Genomic DNA, 26,301 nt, shown 5'->3' on the forward strand with positions numbered 1-26,301 from the left:
GCCTTCCCCTTTTTAATATGTGCACTCTAATAATTACCTTAATTTAACTGAATTAATACTTTATTGAGTGTTTTACTGAATTAGATAAAGAAGTGTTAATAAAGTTCATCTGTGATTTTTAAGGTATTTGTTTCCTTCCTGGCTCTCTGCCAGAATGCTTAATGAAAGTAAAAGGTAAGTGAAGAGTAGCAGCTACATCTGATATGATCGGGTTTCGGGCAAGTTAAATCTAATGTCACTGCTGTTTCGGATCTGAAGATTTACAGACTAGGCTGGGAGAGGGTCTGAAGCCAACATAATGGGTAAGTAAATTCTAAACAAATGCAAATTATTTGTCTTCTTTTAAAGTTTAAGTCTTTTATGAGCTGTTGCTAAAACTGGGCAGTTTCTTCAACCAAATACATAAAGAGACTTTTCTTCTTCCTCCAGCTCTAAGGGAGTTTTTCCTTGCCTCCGTGCTCACTGGGGGTTCTGTATTCTGTATTTTCTATGTTTAATGTTTTGCCTGATTCTTTGTCCGGTGATCATGTTTCTGTAACGCTGCTTTGTGACAACATGAGTTGTAAAAAGCGCTATACAAATACATTTGATTTAATTTGATTTGACTTTTTCTGGTCCAAATTCACTTATCAGTGTTTTAACACAATAAGAACAGTGTTGTGAATACTCTAACTGGGTTGAAGATGTTATCATCCCTGATAGTATAGAATATTGAATGAACATTATTTTTTGGTTGCATTACATATTTAGGTGTTGGTAATGGAAAACAACATTTAAACAACCTTTATTTAACATTGCCTAATAGGCATTTGGTTAATAGGCAGTTAGTGCTTTCAGGCAGAAGGTGCTTCAAAAAAACAACAAAAAAAAAAAACAATAGTAAATGTCTCCTTCTACACTGCAATAACACATTAAATATATAAGAGAATATATGGTGACCGAATGCACTACATTTTCATCACCTGAAATGATTTAGCTGAAAATGGCAAAGAAGCACTTTTGGTGATTGAACAAATAATATTTAGATGATCAGATGAAATCACTAGTTGGGTGTTGAAAATATTCAATATAATATGCAATACATATATTAAAATTGTGGTTCTCTATCTGCATTTTCTTTAATACAACTTCAAATGAGGGGAAATGTGGCAAAATACAAACTTTAAAAAAAATATAACAGTGCGTTAAAACAAAAGAATATTTACATGCAGAGATAATAAACATGTCATGGTAATTTTGTCATTTAACTTGTGTTTTGTCTTAAGGGTCAGATACTGTTTAACAGTAAAGAAACACCCCTAAAAATGTTTTAAGCATTAAATTGAATGCTCTAGAATGGTCTTAATATTAGGCTTTTATCTATTAAAGGGAATAGGTAGAGTGGCTGATAACAGAAGGGTATAGAAAGTGGGAGACAGCCAGTGTTTCTGTAGACAAATAGGTGTTTAAAGATATAGCTGATTAAATGGCAAGTTTGTAAGTGTTTGGCATAGTGAAGAGTAGGATTTTCAGCTGAGATTGGTGTATGTGAATGTCACATTTTACCTTTATAATACTGTGTAACGAACCGAAGTGTCTGTTTCATGTGATTAAAACAGTTATATAGTTGAAACACACTGGGTGTGGAGGATGGCCTTAGACTTATATCTTCTCATCCAAAAAGAATCAAGTAGGTGGAGTATAACCTGTTAAACTACATAACAGACTTTAACCCACAGTACTCTACCTGATAAACTGGAAAAACTGTGTACTAATTATAAACACATCTGCATAGGGTTTTCTAAACACTGACTTTCTATTTATCATGATCCTCTGTGTTGTTAATCAGTTTAAAGCTATTTGAAGTGGCATCCTCAAAAGGCCTGTCAAACTGAGCTACAGGTTTTTTTAAACATTAGCTGACAGAACACTTACAGTTAAAGTTACATATAATTTTATATACAACATACATGTTTAACTAAAAATAAGATTTTGGTGCACAGGTTTCATTTTTATACATACAGAATCAAACATAATTAGCTCCAAACTATGGTGTGAACCAGACGTTAGCTATTAATGATTATTAAGTTAGCAGTTACAAAATGTTTTTAAACTGACCAATTCTCTCTATTATACTTTCTCTCTCTACTCTAAACGTTCTGTTTAATAGTCATGATTGATGGCAGGTTCCTTTGTACCCACCCAAGGCTTGCTTTACCTCCAAACAAATTAACCAAACACAAAAGGGTCCAAGGAGGTCAAAACAGATTTGAGAAGGATTTAGCTAAATGCTAAAGGGGCTACTGAGGGAAAAAGAATGAAGTGGTCTAATGTAATGCACACTCAGACTGTGTGATGCTATGTTGTTAGCCATATTTTTATTCCTGTAGTGTAGTAAAACAATTGAGAATATGAAAGTTTATTGTAGCTGATTATCTTCATTTAAGTGTTTTTTCCTCTGCTTGTAGAGCTTAGAGCTGTGATGTTTGGAGGGAAGTTTTCTGGGAAGACTTCACTGATCAATGCTGTGTTCGGCCAGGATTTGCTTCAGAATCAGAAGAGGACTGCTCAATGTCAGAAACATCAGGGAAATGTGTGTGGAAGAGAACTGACCTTAGTCGACACTCCAGGCTGGTGGAAGCATTTTCCACTAAGTGATACAGCAACCTTTTTAAAACAGGAGCTTATTCAAGGAGTTTATCTGGTCAATCCAGGACCTCATGCCATTATATTGGCCATTGAGATTGATATTCCATTCACAGAGAAGCACAGGAAGGCTGCAGAGGATCACCTTGGACTTCTTGGTGGCCAGATCTGGAAATATGCTCTTGTTGTGTTCACGAGAAGCCATTCTCTGAGGGAGAGAAATATAGAGGAGCACATTGAACATGAGGGGGAAGCTCTCCAGTGGCTAATTGAAAAATGTGGGAACAGATATTGTGAATTTGACACTAGAGTCCCAAATAACACTTCTCAAATCAAACAGATGCTGGAAATGATTGATAACATAGTACAAAGCAACAGTAGTGGTTACTTTCAAATTGAGGCTAAAATACTGGAGGAGGCTGCAAAGCGGAAGAAAATAGTGATGACCAATGCAAAATCCAGGGAGTTAAAACAGCTAGAACAAAGAAAAGAGCTTAACAAAGATGGTAAGTTAGTATAATTTCTTCTAGCTGTTTCCAGAGTATATAAACTCCACTTGGTTCTTCTCTTTATAATTTTGTTATTTTTCCATCAGAGCTAAGAATTGCATTGCTGGGTTGGGTGATTGCTGGAAAGAGTTCAGCTGGGAACACCATCCTGAACAAACAAGTGTTTGTAACTGGTCAAAGTACAGTGAATTGTAAAACGGCACATGGAGAAGTGGATGAAAGACCTGTAACTGTGCTCGATACACCCAGCTGGTTTAAGTACTTTCCTTCTCAGTTCACTCCACCATGGATAAAGTCGGAAATTTTAGAGAACGTTCGTGACACCTTTATTTCTCCAAACTGCATCCTTCTTGTGATTCCTGGAGACACTTCATTCAAGAAGGAACAGAAAAAAGTCATTGAAGAGAATATGAGCTTTCTTGGAGAGCAGGTTTGGAGACACACCATTGTTCTTTTCACGTGGGGTGATATACTTGGAGACCTGGGCATAGAGCAACACATTGAGAGCGAAGGTGAAGCCCTCCAATGGGTGATAGATAAATGTGAGAACAGATATCACATCTTCAACAATGAGGAAAGAGAGAATCGTCTTCAGGTTACAGAGCTTTTCCAGAAGATTGATGAGATGATGGCTAGAAACAATTTCTTTGTAGCACCACAAGAAGAAGTAAATACACGGTCAGAATGTGGTGACACTGAGAATAATTTACAGGACATTGTGCGATATGTTGCTGAAGAATGGAGGAGAAGAGACAATGAGCTTCTAAAAAGGATTGCAAAGATGACAAAATGCATCAAGAAAGCATTCGCCATGCATGACAGTAAGGATTTTCCTTCTAACTAAAACAGTTTCTTCTGTTAAGTTTGGTTAAGTATTTAATTTAAAATTATTTAATGTTAATCCAATGTTGTTTTTAATTTTATTTCAGTAAGTGAGCCAGAGCAGCACAAGGAGAAGCTGAAGCAAGAGGCTGAATCAGCAAGCAACAAGAGTATAGACTTTCCTCCTGATTGTACGTTTCTGCATAATGCTAGGTTCAAAGGTTAAATCTTTTAGGGTTCTTTTCTTTTTTACAATAAGGGGCAGTTTCCCAAACAAGGACTAACCATAGTCTTGGACTACATAACATTTTTCATTAAACAGAAAATGTTATCTAGGACTATGCTGACAAGTATTAAGCATAGTCCTAGATAAAATTTTCTGTTTAATGAAAAATGCTATGTAGTCCAAGACTATGGTTAGTCCTTGTTTGGGAAACTGCCTCTTATTGTAAAAAAGAAAAGAAGCCAAGTCACATTCCCACCCAAGCTTTGTATAAACCAGGAAGAGAGATATAAATAACTGCAACAAGCAGTGTTAATCTTATAAAATGGCGACCTACTGGTAGGATCCTTATCGTAGACGTTATTAATGAGAGCAACCACTAGTTGAAATATGCCTTTATGTGAAATTTTTGTAACACTCAACCCAGTGTCTGTTCAAGAATAAAGTTCTGGCCTTCAAAACAAAAAGAGGTGGTCAGCTTTCTGCTTACATTGTGAGTGTAGGAGAGTCAGTGAGCTAGTGGAGAAAATGCCCCTCGATAAGGAGGTCAACATACCAATATGAAAATATGTAATTTTTGTGGATTATAGAGCCACACACTACAAGCTATTAGGGAGTTTTTTTGTCTGTTCTATCAGTTCAAATTTTACTATTCAAAGAGACAGATCAATAGTCAGTAAGCATAACAAACACATTTTGTGTTCCAATAATTAGTGCTAAAGGTAATTAAATAAATAAGATTACAAGGGCCCCAAATTTATGCACCTGCCTAATTTTATTTAAAGAATTATTGCACAATTTTAGTTATGCCAAAGTAATCCTTTAAAAAGTAACTTAGTTACTTTATTGATCACTTGATTTTAAAAGTAGCTAAGTTAAACTAAGTTGTGGTCACATGGGCTTTATTTGGGCTGTTTCTGGGGCTATATATCCATCATGTGTTCTATACGCAGCTGATGTTGTGTTTGGAATAGTCCTTGTGTGCAGGGTTGGTTTATTTGCGCAGGTAATTTGGTCAAGTAGTACGAGCATTTTCCGCTCATGATCTGTTATAGGGCTGCTGTTCAGTGCAATCAGTTAGCCACATTTCTAACCTGCTGCTTCTTAATGCTCTATTGTTACAGTTAGATAATACAGTGTCCAGATTTTGCAGTGATGGCGTGTGGGTTCATTGTTTGGGGAGATTTTCCGTGGAGCTGTTCCGCTGCCTAATTGCAACAAAAGGAACATAAATACAGAAAATGTTACTTTATAAGGAAAGGCTGGGAGTTCAATATTAAATTACCTTTAAAGGATTCAAAAAAGTCCCCTCAAAGATGCTCTGTTTATAGACAAAGGCTCCTTCTGTTAAATAATTGTGGATTTGTTTTGCCATTGTGATAAAATTCTAGAAAATAGAAATGAATGTAAAATGATTTTAGAGAGAAATTTTCTGTTTGTGTTCTTAAAACAAGATTGAGTTTTCAATATTTCAATATTTACCGCTTAGCTTTATAAGTTACATGGATGTTTATGTACTGGTTGTATGTTGTGTGTTTCTGTGTTATGGATCTAATGTGTACATAACTTTGGTTTTAAATGTGTTCTATCAATAACTAGCTTATTATTGTGGTAACAGTTAAAGGTGTGGAAAAAATACCCTTGGAACTCCCGAAAGACATTAAGGATATGCTTGATCGGGAGTGGAGCAGACGTGAGGAGGCTGCAATGGGAAGAGTTCAGGAAATGTTGAGTGATCTCATTTGTGGTAAGCAACAAATCTGAAAATTTGATTATACATTAATAAATACAGCATTCTATGGTCTTATTAAGTGTATTTTTGTTGTTATAAAATACCTGTTTTTTGGAGGATTTCTCTTGGTACAGTCATTTAAAAAAAAATCCAAATTAATATAATGTAAAAAAAAAATGGCAAAAAAATGAGACAAAGTTTTTAATGATAACGACAGAGAGATATGCACTTGTTAGAATCCAGTTTGTTAATTATTGTTTCATTAATTATAGTACATGTGAGATACCATAAAAAAAATCATTTTCATGTGTCATTTTTATATTTTTTTGCAGCAAGTGATACAAGTTCCACCACTAAGCCAGAGACTCATAGTGAGAAGCAAGTGTCTCTAACAGAGGATGTTCTAAAAAGGTTTTCAAAGAATTACGAAAAGGAAGCACTCACCAAAAGTGACCCCAGTATGGCTTTTCCTGCACATTGTGAGTTTCATAATATTTAGGTTCTGTGTTTAGATAAATATTTTAATGTGAAAATGAAGCAACACTGGGTTTTTTTGCAGTAAGTGCCATAAGCACAGAGTTTCATTCCACGGATCACAGTGTAAAGCAAGAGTCTCCCACAGACCCCGAGTCCTACAGTGAGTAAATCTGTCTACCTTACTGTAATGTCAAATATCTCTAGCTAATCCAAGAATTGTGTGATCTCAACTGAAGCACAAAGCAACAGAGCCTTTGCAGTTTAGCACCAAGACAGCTTACAATTCCATTAAACTGTGTCTTTGTGTTTCAGTTTTAAAAATATGATTAAAAATATGTTTTGCAGATTAGCTTTTTGAAATTGTTTGCATGTTTGTGATTATGTGTTTAGTGGTAAATATGATGAATAACTTTGTTTACTGATTTACTGCAAGGTTTCCAGCAGTTTGGTTTGAAAATGTCCATTAAGGAGATAATTGATCGGGACTGGAGCAGACGAGAGGAGGCATTAATGGGAAGAGTTCTGGAAATGTTATGTGACATTTTTGGTGAGAAACAAATCTTCAGTTATTCATTATTAAAGACAGCATTCTTACACTAAAGATGAGTGAACATAGACCACATCCAGCATTATCACTGTCACATGAAAACACTGATGGCACATAAGCAGGACTGGTCCCATAGGGCAGTAATGGGATGGGGCTGTGGGAGTGCCAAGTGTAGGAATGGAAATCCAAAAATAAATGTTTATATTTACAAAAGGGAGTGTTTTCTATGGAGAGAAATTAGTGCGAAATTGAAAAGCAAACACTAGGGTGGAAAAATGTAAAAACAATCAACAAAATGCATTGCTTTTCCTCACTAACATGCAGAATAAGTGCCAAAATGAAATACAAAACTACTATTACGTTACATTTCATTGCACTTGATCTCTTTATTGAAAAACAATACACACTTATTTGCATTTTTAAAACCAAACGCTGAATTAGTGCCAAAATTTTATGAAATACTTGAAATGTAATCAAGGCACAGCTGTATTGCTTTTCATCATAAGGTACTTTAAAGATGAACTCCTCCTTTAAATGCAATACTCACGAGATTGCTTTTAAACACGGATGTGAGGAAAATGTGCCACAATGAAAATCAATAGCTCCAGTGCACTGCTTTAATATCACCCAATATCTGAACAGAAAAACAGTGTGTGTGGATTTGTATTTAAAGAAAGAAACGCTGAATTCGTGTCAGAATTGCACTTAAAATGCAATCCCCTCAACTGCATTGTATTCCACTGTGTGACGCTGCCAACGTGTAAAGCAATCACAATGTCCAGCGATTGCATTCCATCCATAGACTGTATATATTTTTTACAGTCTCTGATTCCATCTAACCACAGCGCTGGAATCGTGCCAAAATAAAATCAAATCACTGTCCAATCAGAACGCTCTCCCGAATTTGGGGCGGGGCTGAGACGCCAGTCTCTCGGAGCAGTGGCTCGAAGCTGTACCAGAAGAAAAGTCTTTCTGCGACAGGATAAAAAAGGAAATAAAAACTTTAATTAAAAAAATCGAGGCTGGGACAGTTACAGACGACTATGTGCTGCTCAGAGTGGAGTGGATTTTAGAGAAGACGCTCATGTTCTCACATTTAGCGCCAAAGACTTTCCCGAAACGTCAAATAATGTGCTGAGGCACATTCTGGAACAACTCCAGCAGTCCAACCATAGACATATATACATAGACACTCCATTGACTGACGCGTCTGTTGCACGCGCCCCCAGTGCATTAATTTACACTGAGGAAGGTGTAAAATACACCTATAATAATCACAACCCTACCAGTTTATACCAAATTTATACACAGTTTGGTTTAGTAATAATACAGGACGCTGTTACACATTACAAATACATGCTTTTATGCTGGAATACTTGTTATGCTCTTTAACAAAGACAGACATATGGTATGGCATATTAATAAGTGTATAAATATAATTTTCTACCTCGAAGGTGTGAAAATGCATTATTGGTAATGTGAAAGCTTTAATGATGCTGTAGAAAACAAAGAAGCATGCCACAAGAGCATGCCTCAAACAATAATTTAGAATGAAAAATTAAGATGTTTAGGCTTTCTTTTGAGATTGTTTTTGTTTAATCCACTGTATTTGGGATTGATAATCCTCGTTCCTTTTGGATTTTGTTCCTCTTTTTCTTTATTTCTTTTGTTTTTACTGTTTTTTTTTTATTTTGATTATTTTTGTTGCAAATTTTTTATCATCTCTTCTTTGGGATTTTCTTCCTCTCTTTTCTTTCTTTACTCTTTGTTTTGGGATTTTTAAAACTCTTTACCCCTCTTTTGTCTGCTCCGTAGAGCTGGTCACACAGAGGGAGGGTAAAACACTCCTGTGGGATTTCCGGTCTTTTTTCCGCCCAGCGACCTATGTGGGCTTACGCCCTCTGGTGGCCGTTGCGGGAACTGACTTACCCCTTATAAGGGTCATTATCAAAATACAGTGCCTTTTGTCCCACAAATAAAAAAATATATATTTTTTAGTAGTTATAAGACAACTCTTTACTTTATACTCTGTACCACCCTGTTATGGCAAATTGCACAACAGGGCTGACAATTTAATGAAAATTGCCATTTGATAAAAACAAGGTTGACCTTTGTTGCAAACATTTTGAATTGTTAATGGTGACCTTCTTCTGTTTTAAGGATAAAATATTTTAATTACCATGATATTTTACCATGACAGGGTGGTCAACAAAATAGGTTAAGTTAATATTATGTGTAATACTAATATAATATGTGTCTCCACTATCTTAAAAAAAAAAAAAAAAAAAAAAAAAAAAAATATATATATATATATATATATATATATATATATATATATATATATATATATATATATATATATACTTAAACATGCAGACTGCAGTCATGGTAATATAGAAGATTAGCATTCTTCTATATTTGTAATAATGTGTGCATTCAGGAAATTTTTCACATTCAGGTTAATGTGGTTTGACTTTGTTGTCTAGGAAGGATATTTTTTTATTAAATTGTGACCTTAATCATTTGCAAATAAATTTGTCAAAGTCAAAGTTAAATTTATTATGATTTATACTACACAGCAAGGAGTGCACAGTTGAAGTGACATTTCTTTTCTCAGTGTACAAATATAATAGAAAATCCCAGTATATATTAGACAACAAGCACACATATCAGACAGCACTGACAGTGGTGTACATATTATGTCTGTATGACCTGTGGTTTACACTTTCAGAAACACATTTTGTGCAGGATTAAAATGTTTAGTGGTTATGCCTGTAGGTGTGTACTTACCTATGTTTTTTTTACAGAGGCACGGTCAGAACCAACTGAATTTGACAAACACAGATCCAGAGAGCGAGTTTTGGATTGGATACGATCACAGTCTCTCAGTTACGCAGTCTAAGGATACGTTTGAGCTTCAGGCAGCATACAGTCAGAAACGTGAGGTTTTGTGACAGCCTTTACTAGATTAATGAGTTACTACTGCAGTAATAATAATCCAGTCTGCTCCACTTTTACTGTAATTAAATGTTCAGGCTAATAATGTACATATTATCTATTCAAAAATAGTTAAGATTATTTAAAGTACATATGTTAAATATACATAAAGTAAACTGTAAATTAGTCATGTGACAGTAGAAAAATGTAAACGCATGGATTGGTAATCTTCTTTTTTCCTGTATTTTATGTAGTGGGCAAAGTAGAAATATGTCAAAAAGTATCCAGACACTCCTTGTAATTGTCGAATATGAGGTGGTTAAGGTGTTCACTTGCCTACATAGTGTACATACAATAAGGAAAAGCAATAGAATAGTATACTATACTCTAGAATAGTATAGCATCAGCTGGGGGTTGTGGAACAGTGGAACTAGGTTTTCTGAAATGATGGTGCTTCATCTGATACCTCTGGCGTTTGTGATCCAGAACTGGAAATTAGTGCATGATATCACTAATGCTTATGTGGAATGCAGTCAGATCCACAAAACAATGTTCTTGATAACTGATATAAAGCCTTCCCAGATAAGTAGGGATGTTGCTAAAGTAAAAAAGAAGACAACAATCCTGTGAAAATCCCAGAGATGTCTTTTGGACAAGTTTACATTAATTTGTTGCATTACCTTAATTGTGTTGTAAGTGTGTTTTGTATTGTATATTGTGCAATATGTTGATGGATGGTTTATAAATTTTACTGTAACATTAATTCCATAACCAGATCCAGAATTGTTAAAACACATAACTATAATAATGGATGGTGAGTATGGTTTAGAAGATCATTGAAAAGGAGGGAGGTAAAATATCTAAGGTTTCTGATCTAAATGTATATAATCTGCATATTAAAATAATTTTTAAAAATCATAAAAAATAATTAAATTGTGGATATAGTTTAGAATTACTGATGCAATAATTTTTTTTATTGTAATAATTGTTAGGGCAGCAAATTATACACCAACAAAATTGTGAATTGTGCTGATTTTGTTCAACAAATTTATTTGTGTGACAAACCCTTACTCATATTGAGCTTTGTGAAAACTAGTGGAATACTAGATAACCACTACAAATTAAACTGACATGTCTGCATATTTTTTTTCTGTGTGTTTGTTTTATACTTTTGGTAACTGGTGTTTGACATTTTAACTTTTAAAGTTGTTTTATTTGTTTCTGTCAGGATTGGGTTCAGATATTCATGAACATATTTACTAAAATTAATAAAAATGTATTTGCAAAAATACAATGATGCAGTGTTATGACTGTGAACAGTTCTAATGTTTGTTTAAAATGTAGTAATAGTAAATGTATCTTCATATTCAAGGTAAGATGTTTAGTATATGTTCTTTATAGTTTAATACTGACAATGGATAATAAGGGTCCATTTCTGTAAACCTGTATTTTGATAATTATAGAGCCAACAAATAGCCTATAAAAGGTAAAATCAGCTACACACTGAGAAAAATAAGTTATGATTTTACTAAAAACAGTACAAAGCTTGTTGCTGGGGCTGTACGTTTTATTGAGGTACAAGAGAATATCTTTCATGAAAGTCTTTTTTATACCCATGTTTTTTGTACCAGTAAAGATAATAAAGATTATAAACATTATCATCAACTGAATATGTGTCAAGAACTTGATGATGTAAAATTGCCTGGCTTTCAAATGAAAAACGTATAATTAAAATTAATATTGTTTATTACTACAGTTATACAGAATACAGAATGTACCTCTTGGCTTGTTAAATGGTACAAATATGTACTTCCTGCTGTTAGAAAACATATTGTACTTCAGAGTAAACACATCTGACCCTCTAAAGACCAATATTATACCTTTTAGATTACAACTATGAAAAATGTACCTTTGAGTACAAGAAAGTACTTCCTACATCGTACCTCTGTTTTTTTTGTGTGTAGTACCAGATTAATTCCAGGCTTTCCTTAAAGTATGAGACTGTAAATAACTTTGGGATGTGCTGTATATTTGTTCTGGCAGTTCTTTAAAATCTCTCTAAAACCTCAGTTTTATATTCATTTTCCAATGTGCACAATATGATGTCAGTATGCATTGTTGCCTCATGTGCAGTGTATCACCCAGGTGGGGTCCATGTTCACTCCTCCTGGTATAATCACTGACCTTAATGGGGCCCAAAACTGACATCCATATGTAAACCAACATAGAAACCATGGACAAAATATTCTAGTTCCCATTTGGGCTACTCATATAGGCTCTAAATGGGCATGATCTCTGGGTATGCTAGCTATGTGTTCTGGTCCAATATTAGTTCCAAAGAAGAAAAAAATAAGCAATGGACAATCATTTTTAAATTGTATTAAATTGTATTTGTAATGTATTAATAATTAGTGGAGGCATTTCTTAACATTTTTAACAACGTGTATTGGTGGCGTAAGTTCTGTTAGTTGATGTACCCTTATTGTGAAGTGTTTTAGCTCTAGAGGCGCCCCTGACTACGCCCCTTGAATTATGGCCATCAAAAATTAAAAACGAAACTAACAGAAGATCAGCTACACACAGCGTTTAAACTACATGGATTTAGAAGACCCTTTAAATCTGTTTATTCTAGACCAAGGTTAATCTGAATCGGGTCAAATGGGTAAGTAAATTCATTTAATTCAGTTCAGTTTATTTCAGTTATTTTTATTTATACTTGGCAGCAGATCACGCACTCATGACGCAGTTGTTTTTCTTCTAGGAATATAGAAACTGTTAGGAAATTTCTTGTGCATATTTACGCTAATAAATCTGAAATGCGTTACTTTAGTGAAGTGTTACTAAGTGCACAGGGATTTTTTAAGTGATTCCAACTCGAGTGTTTTGAGTGTTGAAAATGCTACTGCGTGGTACACACTAAAAAAAGGTACACTTTTCACACTTGTACCCTCACAGGGTCAGATGTGTTACCTCTGAAGTACAAAGTCTTTCCTAACAGCAGGAAGTAAAGATTTGTACTATTTAACCAGCCAAAAGGTACAAAATAAATATTTTAACTATACATTTTTCATTTGAAAGCCAGACAAGGTTAGTTTATCAGTTTATTGACACATATTCAGTTGATATGTTCATAACTTACTGGTACAGAAAACATGGGTACCTTTTCACTGAAAGGTACTCTGATGTACCTCAAAATAAGGTACAGCCTCAGCTGTAAGCTTTTTACTCTCGTATTTACAAATCTGTACTTATTTTTTAGTGTGTATGTGACTAACGGTTTATCATTACACAAGAGTTTGAATGTTTTTCCCAGTGATCTCGTTTCGTGGAGATTAAAGCAGCCTGCGTGTTATTTGAGCATCACGAGCAATACAACACAATGAAACATGACACATATCTGTTGTATGCGCATAAAATCCAAAGTTTACCAATACTTATGTTACATTTTGTTCACTTCGCTTACTGTTTACTCAATGCCCCATTTACTCCCCCAGTATCTTCCGTAAACTCTGTGCTTATATCACTAGTGCACGCCAGCATCAGGGGGTACAAATTATACCAGCTATTCAGGCCACCACTATGTGACACAGAAACAGCTTCAATAAAGCTTAATTATACCTTCATCCTTTGCCGTCCAGTTGAGAGGTTTCACAGTGATTCACTATTAATGCATCTTCCCAATTTTTGACAAATTGTATATATTAATTCAATTAAATAACAATGACCTTTCAACAAATACCTCTGAGGGTGTAGTGTACCCTCAAATGTGTAACATGATGGGTACATGATGGGGAAAGAGGGGTACGACTTCAGGGACAGTTTTGTACCATTTTATTTTTCTGGGATGTATGTTCATTAGTTTTCCGTTGACCTTAGAAAGTAAAGACGCAGTCAAAGGTGTTACAATGGGATACAACATATTTCACGTGATGCCCTTACAGGGCATTCAAAATGAAGGGATTTAACCATCTGATGCTCCAGTTGATACCCTGTGATTAGAGTGTAGGGAACACCGGAATGATAATTGTGAAAACATTTTATCTGGATTTCATCTGAACATTTTGAATAAATAAACTTGATTTTGCAGACTATAAAAATATTATTGTTAATGTTTAATCACTGAGAGTGAATTGACACTCAAAGGTCAGGGTATACAGGTATGCTTTATTGTATCTTATCAGTAAAAGATTAATCCCATGCCAGTTGGCTACTTTTTGTATTTGTGAAATCAGTATTAATAGGAATGGGTATCTTAATATGAACAGAAAATGTTGTATGGAATTTTAGAAGGAAAAAAATACATCTGATCCAGTCACAAATCTAGCTTTAAATACCAAATGCTACAACATTCTTGTGTTGAAATAAGGAGAAATAATAAGAGAGTTTTTGAGCAGTTTGGTTATGACGGCCTACTTTGTGGTGGAGATTGGACAGAGTTTAAGTCAAGCCACCCAGTCATTGTAATAAAAAATAGGTTTGTTGGGAAGTGAAAGGACAAAGAGACATACGTAAAGTGTCAGGGCTTACAGAAAAAGCATAGACAATACAATACATATGATGGAAGATAACAGAGCTCTCCCCCTCTCTTCTAGGTGGGGCAGAACATTCTAGTATAATCCACACATGGTGTTGTCATCCACTTAATTCTAATTTATCAAAAAAGAAGATAAGGTAATCTTTTATTTTAGGCTTTTCAGAGTTTGTCCTGTTCTTGCCTTGCAAAGAGAAAGTGAAGCTTGCAAGCATACGGAATATATCTTAAACAGAGAAGTGAATCTTATGACCATGCAGGATTCTTCAAACTAGAGAAAGCATCTAATTCTGCTTATGTTGACAGACAGACATACATTGGTTTTAAACATATTTATATGTAGTAATCATACAAAACAAGATTAATAGTGTCCAATGTTTTAAGTGGAATTATCCCACAACTGTTGTTTTTCACTTTTAGTAAAGATCATTAAAATGTAAAAATGCAGATAAAGTTTTTAATCAAGCATAACATTGTGACCATCCCGATTTCTGTAGCCATTTTTCAGCACCATTGAGCATATAGGAGCACTTCTTCTGTAGTTCTATAATTAAAGTTTTTTTCAAACCCAATATTTTCTAAACTCATTTATGCATGTTTGTATTTCTATAATCAGTACTTAATAGTCGCTAATAGTTAGGGCCCCAAATAATATCTGCTCTGTGGTGGTCATGTGTCGTCCTGACTTTTAAAGAACATGATAAAAAGAAGAATAGTAATATATGCAGACTACAGTCTGTAATTATATTAAAACAAGCATGCAAAAATAGATAATGGGTTTAGAAACAAGTAGACAGTCATAATGTTATGCTTGATCAGTGTACATTCCTGCACTTAATGCCTACGACCCATTCCAACAAAAACGTAGAGCAGTAAAGCAATTACCCCTTTGTAATGTTGCAATTCTATTTTATAAAAACTAAAATATGTTTTGATATTAAGTCTACAAGGCAGAGAAGTGTTTCTGGTGTTAAAATGTGCCAGAATAGAGGGTCATTGCCTTCGTAAAATACATTTTTAAATTCTTCACACCTTTTTTATGGGACTGTCCAGCACTTGTACGCTTGTGATTGTGCATTGTCTTGTAAAACTTTGAAAAATATGTTACTCTGAAGGCTGCATATGTTGCTCTAAGGTCTTGATATTCTATACTGCAGTAATAGTATATCACAGAGGTGTACTGACACAACATCATGTCATAACAGACACTGACTTTTTGCAGATAACAGTTTGGACCACCTGTGTAGTTCTTGATGTAGTGCCACCTGAGTAACCACCGGTTATTCATCTTAGGCTTGTGCCCTTTCCCTTTATAATCTATAACCCCTTCTGAATGATTTAATGATATGTGCTGTAAAAGGGGGAAATATGCAGGTATTTCTTTTTTTTCAAACATTTTTATACATTTCTTGTTCATTTGTTAACAAACTGGAGCTTCTTTGTCCATCAAAATTAGGCTTTCTGGAGTCTTCTTTTGTACCAAATCATGATTACAGTTCAGAAATAGATTTTTTTGTTTATTTGTTCAGAAACCAGTTAATAATTTTGGGAATATTTCTCAACATTTCAGTACTCTTCTCTCTTCTTCCTTCATGTGTTTATCTAACTATCACTTGCCATTTACTTTGTAGAGCTTAGAGCTGTGGTGTTTGGAGGGAAGTTTTCTGGGAAGACTTCACTGATCAATGCTGTGTTCGACCAGGATTTGCTTCAGAATCAGAAGAGGACTGCTCAATGTCAGAAACATCAGGGAAATGTGCTCGGAAGAGAACTGACCTTAGTCGACACTCCAGGCTGGTGGAAGCATTTTCCACTAAGTGATACAGCAACCTTTCTAAAACAGGAGCTTATTCAAGGAGTTTCTCTGGTCAATCCAGGACCCCATGCCATTCTGCTGGTCATCGAGATTGATATTCCATTCACAGAGAAGCACAGGAAAGCTGCAGAGGATCACCTTGGACTTCTTGGTGACCAGATCTGGAAATATGCTCTTGTTGTGTTCACAAGAAGCCATTCTCTGAAGAAGAGAACTATAGAGGAGCACATTAAAAAAGAGGGGAAAGCTCTTCAGAGGCTAATTAAAAAATGTGGGAACAGATATTGTGAATTTAACTGTAGAGTCCCAAATAACACTTCTCAAGTCAAACAGATGCTGGAAATGATTGATAACATAGTACAAAGCAACAGTAGTGGTTACTTTGAAATTGAGGCTAAAAGATTGGAGGATGCTGCAGAGCGGAAGAAAACAGTGAAGACCAAAGCAAAATCCAGGAAATCAAAAGTACAAGAACAAAGAAGAGAGCCTGACGGTAAGTTATTATAGTTTTTAGCTGTTTCCAGAGTATATACTCCACTTGGTTCTTCTCTTTAAAATTTTGTTTTATTTCCCTCAGAGCTAAGAATTGCATTGCTGGGTTGGGTGATTGCTGGAAAGAGTTCAGCTGGGAACACCATCCTGAACAAACAAGTGTTTGTAACTGGTCAAAGTACAGTGAATTGTAAAACGGTACATGGAGTAGTGGATGGAAGACCTGTAACTGTGCTCGATACACCAAGCTGGTTTAAGTACTTTCCTTCTCAGTACTCTCCAGCATGGATAAAGTCAGAAATTCTAAAAAATCAGACCCTTACCTCTCCTCACTGCATCCTTCTCGTGATTCCTGGAGACACTTCATTCAAGGAGGAACAGAAAAAAGTCATTGAAGAGAATATGAGCTTTCTTGGAGAGCAAGTTTGGAGACACACCATTGTCCTTTTCACATGGGGTGACATACTTGGAGATCTGCCCATAGAAGAGCACATCGAGAGTGAAGGTGAAGCCCTCCAATGGGTGATAGATAAATGTGAGAACAGATATCACGTCTTCAACAATGAAGAAAGAGGAAACCGTGCTCAGGTTACAGAGCTTCTGCAGAAGATTGATGAGATGATGACTAGAAACAGTTTCTTCCAGCCAAGTACCGAGATGTCAGGTAGGATTCCAGCACAAGATGAAGTGAACACACAGTCAGAAGCAAGCAGTGATAATAGGGATTTACAGGACATTGTGCAATATGTTGTTGAAGAATGGAGGAGAAGAGACAAGAAGCTTCTTGAAAGGGTTACAAAAGTGGAAAAGGACAGTAATGCAGGACTCCCTAAAAGTGACAGAAGTTTGAATATTCCTCCAAATTGTGAGTTATTTCATAATACTCAGGTACAGTGTTTAATTGTTAAATATTTAAATTGTTAAAATAGTTCTACATTGGACTTTTCTTGCAGTAAGTGAGACATCTTCAAACACTAAACCAGAGGACAGCATTGAGAAGCAAGAGCCTGAAACAGACCCAGAGTCATGTAGTGAGTACATCAACCTCTTTATTGCATTAAGGTTTCTGTAATTAACTTGTAATTAACTTTTGTATTCATAATAAAAGAAATCATGTTGTACGCAATGTTTATGTGCTCTGAGTGGTGTACATCTATGTGTGGGTACAGATCTAGATGAGACAAAACGACCCTTGGAAATCAAGGAATACATAAAGGATATGCTGGATCGAGAGTGGAGCAGACGAGAGGAGGCATTAATGGGAAGAGTTCTGGAAATGTTGAGTGAGCCCAGATGTGGTGAGTAGCATACTACTGTAAATACACCTCTGAAAAAAATAAAGAAATGTTTTGAAAACATCTTAGTGTCTTGAGATCACTGTAAATGATATCAACTCTTTCATCGTCCAAGAACTGCTTGCATACTCTCTCCATCTGAGGCTGGGCGTTGTCATGAACCAGTAGGAACCCAGGACCCACTGTACCAGTGTAGAGTTTGATAATGGGTCCAAAGATTTCACCTCTATATCTAACAGCAGTAATGGTGTCATTGTCTAGCTTGTAGATCGTCCCTAGACGATCACTGACCCACCAACAAACTGGTCATGCTGAATAATATTGTGAAAAGGACAGAGAAATAGTCAATTTTGGTGTTTTATGGCAAATGACAAGCAAATTATGATGTGCTGGGCAGTAAGCACATGGTCCACTGCAAGTTTAATCACATCTCCTCCTTTGCAAAGCACAGCAAAACGTCTGGCAAAGGCACATATTAATGTGTCATCCTACAGGAGTTGGACTACCTGTGCAACCTCTGTAGGTATGAAACCATGCACCATTGTACTAGTAGTGAAACTTACCCTAGCCAATTAGTGAAAATCTCTCAGAAAAGACAAGGCAGGGCATAATGTCAGCACATCCCTGTTTTGAGGGTTGTCTCATTGTTGCTCCTCAAGTGCACCTGTTGTTAATTTTATTAACACCAAAGGAGCTGAAACTGATTAACCCCCCCCCCCCCCCCCCCCGGTACCTAACTGACCTTTAGTTCAGTTTAGAAGTTAAACTGGGATGATGCTGTACTCTAATGAATAAGTGTTCTTAAATTTTGTGAGCAGTGTATATAAACAGATAAACAAATATAAACAGATTATATCAAATTCAGATGTCATTATTTGTGTTATGTGAGCCACAAATAAATCTCATATGCAGCCCAAATGTGTTTTTCTGAGAATTAAATTATGAATTAATAAATTATGAACTGGATCTTGTGTAATCACAAATATCATTAATAGTTAACTTTGTCATGTGCTCAGTTCTGTATAGATAATACAATAGGAAGAAAACCTGTGATTATAATTTGTAGTTGTTTACTTGTGTGTTGGTCTGTTTCTACAGATTCTACACATTCAGAGCCAACCGAACATGACAAAGAAAAATCAAACCTGAAAGTCACAGACTGGTTACAAAATCATTCTCTCGGATACAATTCAGCTTCATGCAGTAATCAATCAGACACTTGAGGTTTTGTCACATGATTTTTCAGTTTATGCACTACTGCAGCTACAAAATAATCAATTCTGCTGCAATTTGGGTTTATGATGTTTTAGAATAAAGAATATACGGATGAACCATTCAAAAAGAGGTAAGACATATCCTATTAAAAGTTTGAAAAATGATTATAAAACATTAAATAATCATGTAACAGCAGCAAAATAGATTTTTTTTTTTAACTTTTAATCTTCTTATGGTATTTTTTATATGTCAAAAGAGTATCTGGACACCCTTTTGTTGCCTTGCAAATACTGTATGGCTTTGTAATATGTAGCTGCACACAAACCAAATAGCATGTGGCATCATTGGGCTATGGAGCAGTTGAACCTTGTATGGAGTGATGATGGATTTTTATCTGCTTCCTTTTGGAATTAAGAGAAGGGAAGCTTGTGATTCAGAACCACACGTATAAAGTTCTAGAGACCTATAATTGAGTAAAAGTACTATATAAGTGACTAAAGTACTAAAGTATTCAACATTTCAGGGATTTTACTACTCAAAATGACTACTCAAGTACTGAAAGTTAAAGTACAGTATTGTGTTATGTAGTTATTGCAGAAAGCAGAGCTAAATGCATAATTTGAACAGTATGGTCTTCTTATAAGACTAGCTTGGTCTCATGTGGCTGAATGCAGTTAAATATCTACAGCACTTATCCAGTGTATAGTGTAAAGCCAGTATTCATTCTGATTGTCTAATTCATTGTCTAAATTTCATATTATACTACACACTCAACTGTTGAATGGAGTACCATATTTTTTTTATAAAATGAGTGTTTTGTACAATACATATTGTACAATATGTTGATGGATTATTTTTATACAATCTTTTTTTCTGTGCTGAATTAAATTGATATACAGAAAAAAAACATTGTGTTGTGTTGTCTTATTGTATAGGTACACCTGTTTAAATAAAACACAGGCTGCATTTATATATATATATATATATATATATATATATATATATATATATATATATAACATGACTGTGCTAATGTCTATAATTAATCTGTTTAACTGACAGCCCATATATACACACGGACAAAAATTTCGGTACCCCTCGTTTAATAAAAGAAAAACCCACAATGGACACTTAAATGACTTGAATCTGACTAAATAATGTGACCAAAGAGACATTTAATCAAGGTAGTTTTTAAAATAGGTAATTTTCCTTTTACTCAAGTAGATTTTGACACAAGTAATTTACTTTTCTACATTGAAAAACTCCCCGTTACTGAGTAAAAAATAAAATCATGGATCAGGAGAGCAACACTGCCGAGACTCACTGCCCGAGCATCAGTCTCACAGTCCTTCATCCCCTACTACTCTCCTGAGACTGATATTTCAGAGGTAATTATGTTATTATCTGGTTGTGATTTTGCCAGAAGATGTCAGTGCATGGGGCAGAGCTTATTTTATTAGACTATTGTGGTTTGATCGATTAGTATGTTGAGTTTTGTCAAAATAATAATTATTTATATGGCTATTTAAAGAACAAATCTAAATAACGTATATATTAAATTCTTATATATTTTCTAATATATATATAAGGATTTAATACATACTTATTTATTTTAATTTGTTGATCCACAATGTCTCCGGGAGATCACTGGGCACGTTATTCCTCACAAAAATATAAACATTTTAACACAAAATACACAGAAATCTGTAAAAAAAAAATCATTATTTGGAATTATTTGTCAGATTAAAAATGTGTTTACAGATTTCCATGTATTTTGTGTCAAAATGTTTATATTTGTAAGGAAACAGTGTCCAGTGATCATTACATAAAATATAATAATAAGTGGGGTTTAACTGTTTGGATGACCTGACTTCCTTTCAACTTTATAAGAAAGGCACCAGCAAATACTGTTCAATTTAAGTAAAATTACCCCATGGTTCAAGGAGTGTCCCTATAGTTATGCACATAAAATGTTCTCAATTCATTTAGTTTATATTGTAAATGTTTGTTGTTGCACACAAACATATTTCAATTAAGATTTAATTAGCTGCGCTTTATAAGAGAAAGTGTTCAATGCTAATAAAGCATTTCAAGCTTTAAGTTTGATGAAGTGCTTTTCTGATTACCCCTTCAATAGAAACACCAGCACAAATTAAAATATACCACTGCTGTGGGTGCCCTGCCTGGTGTTGGGCCAGTGGTGAACATGGCCCAGAGGAGCGGTGGTTGGCTTCCCTTATTTTAAATTCTAAAAGGTTGCAACCCTTTAACTGCGCTACGTTATGTGCTTAACCTGTGTCCACAAACTGAGTTTACCTTTCTGAAAGTCTTTGTGGTGAGAGAAATGCCTCATAATGTTTGCTGTGATTATGTTCCGCTGATTTTATCACGCTGAGTTTTGTCCTCCATGGCAGCACAGCTGAACTTTTTTTTGTAGCCTGGGGTCTGTGTGCGCGCGGCTCGGGGGAACCGGTGTTGTATCGAGATATGCTACTCATGCTTTTTTAAGGCACTGCGCATGCGCCGACCAACATTTGTTTTGTATTTTTTCATGTTTTTAATGATAATTGCTTAAGTTTTTATTGGGAACATTAAACAATCTGCTTGAATGTTAAAAAGAAACATTTACATAGCAGTTAAAGCACATTAATGGCAAGTTAAAAAATAATAATGAACTGTAAATCTATAAAAATCATAGAAACCTATCCCACTTGTTCTTGAAAATGTTTTATGGGGTGGTCTGGACAAATACTGCCTGAAAGGTCCAAATTATTATGTGGAATAATAGTTCATTTAAAACATTTTTTTTTTTTACATCAAATAATTAAAAGTAACTATGTAACTTTTACTCAAATTAGTAAAGTAGAGTACTTTTTTACTTTTACTCAAGTAGATTTTTAGATGGGTACTTTTACAAATGCCTTCACATCATCCCCGTACAAATGTGAAACAAAAACAGACCCTTGAAGGTCTCCACAGGTAACTGAGAAAGTAAAGGAGTATAAGTCAGCAGTTTTTAACATAAATGTTCTGTCTGAAGAGTAAAAGACAAGCCTGTCAAATGCAATACCCCTGATTTTAGCCCAGTATTCAACTGCTTGACTCGGATCTACTGTATCACAAGCAGCACTTAGCTCTAATAAAAGTTTTCCCTATAACTTGCTTCAGCAGTGCTTCATAAATTTTCTGCAGTGCAGTGCAATCAGTACAGACACTATAAATTGAATGTAACAATTCCCAAAAAGTCTGGAGGCTGTTTAAAGTTTTGATAAATGTGAATAAAAACAATGCAATTATTTGCAAGTCACATAGTTTCATATTTTATTCACAATAAAATATAAGCACACATTAGAGGTTAAACGTGAGACAGTTTACCATTTCCAGAAAAACATTAACTCACTTAGAAGCTGACGGCAGCACTGCATCTCAAAACAGTTGTGAACGAGGCAACAAAAGCTGGAAAAGTATGTGGACCTAATACAAAAAGAGTCTGCAACAGGAGTGGGGTATAAAAAAGCATTTTAGAGAGGTAGAACCTCTCAGAAGCATAGATGGTCAGAGGTTCACTAATCTGTACCAAACTGCATCTAAAATAGTATAACTATTTAAAATGTTCGCTAACATGAAATTGGATAAATTGTTCTAAGGTTTTGAAAGCCACATAACCGCGCGGTTTCCTCTGTGTTCAGGTCACACCACTCTACTGTATCACTATGTAGACGCTACTGTTTTGTCTGGGGAGATTTTTATTTCTTTTTGTTTTGTATGTTCTGCAGATTTGCTTGTTATCAGCACACACTTCAAAAAGCCTGCATCTCATGTGGGGGTACTTTTTACATCTGGAAAGGCAATTTCAATGTTAAATTTTATAGAGGTTTCAGAACAACATCTGCTCCCACCCAGACAATGTAAGTGGAGTTTTATAATGTAAATTTGGGAGTTTGATCCACGCCCTTACTCCTCCCACTCTCCAACCTATATAAACCGTCACTTCCTCTCTACCTGCGTGTCGAACAACCTCGCACCCACCTCCTCCCATCTTCCTCCTTAATTTATTTTCTCCCTTTCTCTTCACGAGGGGGTGTATAGGACACTGTCCTGTGACACAGCATGCCACTGTAGTAACTGGCCTGCACCACTAGGGGGAGGCACTGTCATGTGAAACATCACAGTACAGTACACTGAAGGCTGTAACTGCTGCTGATAGAACGGGTCACTGGTTGACGGTTGCAGCACTGAGGTTCTATTTTAATTTCCCTAAAAAAGAGAATCTTAGGATCAAAAGAAGTTTTAAATCAAGGTGTGGTTAATGTATAATCAACTCCAGCATTGTAATGTATATATTTTAGTCAGTGGTTCATTCAAATAACTGAAAGATGAACCTGTGTTACCTGTACCTGTAGTACAATTATAGTTCTGGACTGTTGTAGCCATAGACTGTATATAAAGATGGATGCCGTGTCGCCGTTCCCATTCATTCAATGAAAATGAAGCCAAAATCTTCCGCCATTTTCGCGATTCAGAGACCAGAGTCTGCGCAGTAGAGACAAGAGGAGGGAGAAAGACTGTGGAGAGCAGCCTACTCATTTAAATAACCCCGCCCCTGAGGGTTGCCTCGCGGTCACAGACTGCAGAGCGGGGCGGAGCGGAGCTGACGGTCTGTTATTGGTCCCGCCCATAAGCAGCCCTTTTACCATAACCACACCTTTTTTGAATAGAGCCGAATAACGTTTTAAAAACCGAATTATGTGGGGATATAAAAATTTGACAATATAAGCCGAGGTTACACTAGCTGTTGCATTTAAATAATGGAGGTAGAATGACAGTATATTAGAAAAAAACGTGATTGAAAGTTGTCTGTTTTGCCATTGAAACCTATGGGGATGGGTTTAGTTACACAGCTTTCTGCAGCCGAACAGCAGGGGGCGCCCGACCTGTGGTGGCTTCACTTTTAAGAGACGATGCTCTGTCCAGCTATATACAGTCTATGGTTGTAGCTATTTCACACACTTACTCTTACTTCTGTCTGAACGCTCCTTTAATAATTATATTTCGGGGACAGGTAACAAATGCTATTTTTTTTCACAGTTCTATGTAGTTGTTATTAATGTTTTTAAATACATATCTTACTTTTGCAATTATGTCATGTAAAAGACACTATGCTTAATAATAAAATGTATTTTAAAGTTAAAAACATAAATTAATTCAGAATTAATTAATACCAGAAAGATATGTCTAATTATTATTAGCTAGATAGCTGTTGACATATTCTATTTTAGTAAGGTAAATCTACTGGAGTTAGCTAATTATTTAAGCAATAATACACGAGAGGGAGTGCTATAAGTTGTTATATTGGCACTGCTGTGATGCGGTCATTGTGGCCTTGTGCCGAAGATCAGCACAGCAGTGCCAATATGACACGTTATAGCACGAACATCAAGTGTATTATTGTGATCATACCACAGTTCCATTACTGCTGTTTTTTGAAAGATTTTGAGTTAAAAAGGACGAGAAAATGTGATTGGTTGTGTTATAAACAGTGTTAAAACATTTCCATAGTTGCTCTGCTTGTAGCTGCGCTGTAAACTCTGCATTATCGGCCATTTCAGTGAAAATTGTGGAAATCTAAGCTTACTGTAAATAAATAGAAGCGCTTTACTCACCCAAATAAACATTAAGACAGAAATCTATGTAGATTAAATTCCATTGCTCGTTTGACTGAAAGAAAATGTTTTTTAAAGACTATACCCTAATCCATATTTTTTTCCATTAATAGCTGAAATGTGTTCCTTTGAAGTAAAAAAACATACCAGACCTGCTTGAAATTTTTAGAAACCTTTCCTAACCTTTAAAAAACGCTTTTATAACGGTTATTTCTGCCTCTGCAGCGCCCTCTCAGGTTCAGCTGTGCTGTAGGAGAGGATGAAGTTAATACGTACTTTTGTTCGTATAATATGCAGATCAGTCAATCAATAATATTGTGACGTAGCTTACCAGTGGTGTAGCTAGCGCAGAAGACCGGTGGCGTAGCTTCCCAGCGGTGTAGCTAGCGTAGAAGCCCGGCAGCGTAACTTACCAGTGGCGTAGCTTCCTAGCGGAGTAGCTAGCGTAGAAGACCGGCGGCGTAGCTTCCAAGCAGCTTAGCTTACCAGCGGCGTAGATCACCAGCTGCCAGTGGTGGAAAGTAACTAATTACATTTACTCACATTACTGTAATTGAGTAGATTTTGTGAGTAATTTGTAGTTTTTAAAGTAGTTTTTAAAATAGGTAATTTTACTTTTACTCAAGTTCATTTTGACACAAGTAATTTACTTCACTACATAGGAAAACTCCCCGTTACTGAGTAAAAAATGAAATGCTGAGGGAAAAAAATTAGTTTTGTTCTCCATGGTCACGTAGCTGAACTTTTCCTAGCAGTGTTTTTATTATGGTTAGCGGGAGAGACGCTGTGTGAATCAGCTGTGCTCGGGGGAACTGGTGTTCTGTCGAGTTATGCTACCCATCGATATGTGCTTCTTTATGGCATTGCACATGCACCGATCAACATTTTTTTTTGGATGTTTTCATGTTTTTCCTGATAATTCCTTAAGTGTTTATTGGGAACATTAAACAATCTGCTTAAATGTAAAAAAAAAACATGTAAATAGCAGTTAAAGCATACCAATGGCAAGTTAAAAAATAATAATGAACTGTAATACTATAAAAATACGGTTTATAGTCACCTGTATGACCATAACTTTTTAACAGTAAAAAAAAGGGTCATAGAAACCTATGCACTTGTTTTTGAAAATGTTTTATGGGGTAGTCTGAACAAATACTTCCTGAAAGGTCCAAATTATTTAATTTAATAATTATTTAATTTATGTTTTTTTTTTTACATCAAATAAATAAAAGTAACTATGTAACTTTTACTCAAAGTACATTTTAAATTGAGTACTTTTTTACTTTTACTCGAGTAGATTTTTAGATGGGTACTTTTACTTTAACTTGAGTAGAATTTTAGCAAAGTAAAGGTACTTTTACTTAATTACAAATTTTCAGTACTTTTTCCACCTCTGCCAGCTGCATAAAACCCCGGC

General features: G+C 35.3%; 2 protein-coding genes across 4 annotated transcripts in view; both read left to right on the forward strand.

The window, feature by feature from the left end:
- Positions 1-20,042, forward strand: part of LOC111196720 (GTPase IMAP family member 8-like) — a 31,624-nt gene extending 11,582 nt beyond the window's left edge. The window contains exon 7 of the mRNA XM_049485115.1: positions 19,352-20,042. The gene's annotated coding sequence lies outside the window, so the exon portion shown is untranslated. The remainder of the gene's footprint in view (positions 1-19,351) is intronic.
- On the forward strand, positions 194-19,358 carry LOC107197914 (GTPase IMAP family member 8-like). Of its 3 annotated transcripts, none has more exons than XM_049485066.1 (6): positions 194-302; positions 2,448-3,131; positions 3,221-3,955; positions 4,064-4,147; positions 5,798-5,926; positions 6,244-6,455. In XM_049485066.1, exons 1-6 carry the CDS (start codon positions 299-301, stop codon positions 6,408-6,410), a joined length of 1,803 nt encoding a protein of 600 aa, XP_049341023.1. In that variant the 5' UTR covers positions 194-298; the 3' UTR covers positions 6,411-6,455. The 3 variants fall into 3 exon arrangements, with proteins under 3 accessions (XP_049341023.1, XP_049341025.1, XP_049341024.1); XM_049485068.1 differs by lacking the exons at positions 2,448-3,131; positions 3,221-3,955; positions 4,064-4,147; positions 5,798-5,926; positions 6,244-6,455 and adding exons at positions 16,035-16,712; positions 16,797-17,576; positions 17,665-17,742; positions 17,881-18,009; positions 19,105-19,358 and having other exon boundaries at positions 196-302; XM_049485067.1 differs by lacking the exons at positions 194-302; positions 2,448-3,131; positions 3,221-3,955; ... (1 more) ...; positions 5,798-5,926; positions 6,244-6,455 and adding exons at positions 12,386-12,534; positions 16,035-16,712; positions 16,797-17,576; ... (1 more) ...; positions 17,881-18,009; positions 19,105-19,358.
- Positions 20,043-26,301: the final 6,259 nt, after the last annotated feature.

The sequence above is a fragment of the Astyanax mexicanus genome, chromosome 11, assembly GCF_023375975.1.
Source record: "Astyanax mexicanus isolate ESR-SI-001 chromosome 11, AstMex3_surface, whole genome shotgun sequence".
Classification (NCBI taxonomy): domain Eukaryota; kingdom Metazoa; phylum Chordata; class Actinopteri; order Characiformes; family Acestrorhamphidae; genus Astyanax; species Astyanax mexicanus.

What these genes read in the sequence shown, in the direction of transcription:
- LOC107197914 (XM_049485066.1), top strand. An exon ending in AAAAGAGCTTAACAAAGATG is followed by an intron (nt 3,132 to 3,220) that starts GTAAGTTAGTAT and finishes TTTTTCCATCAG; the next exon opens with AGCTAAGAATTGCATTGCTG. An exon ending in TATAGACTTTCCTCCTGATT is followed by an intron (nt 4,148 to 5,797) that starts GTACGTTTCTGC and finishes TTGTGGTAACAG; the next exon opens with TTAAAGGTGTGGAAAAAATA.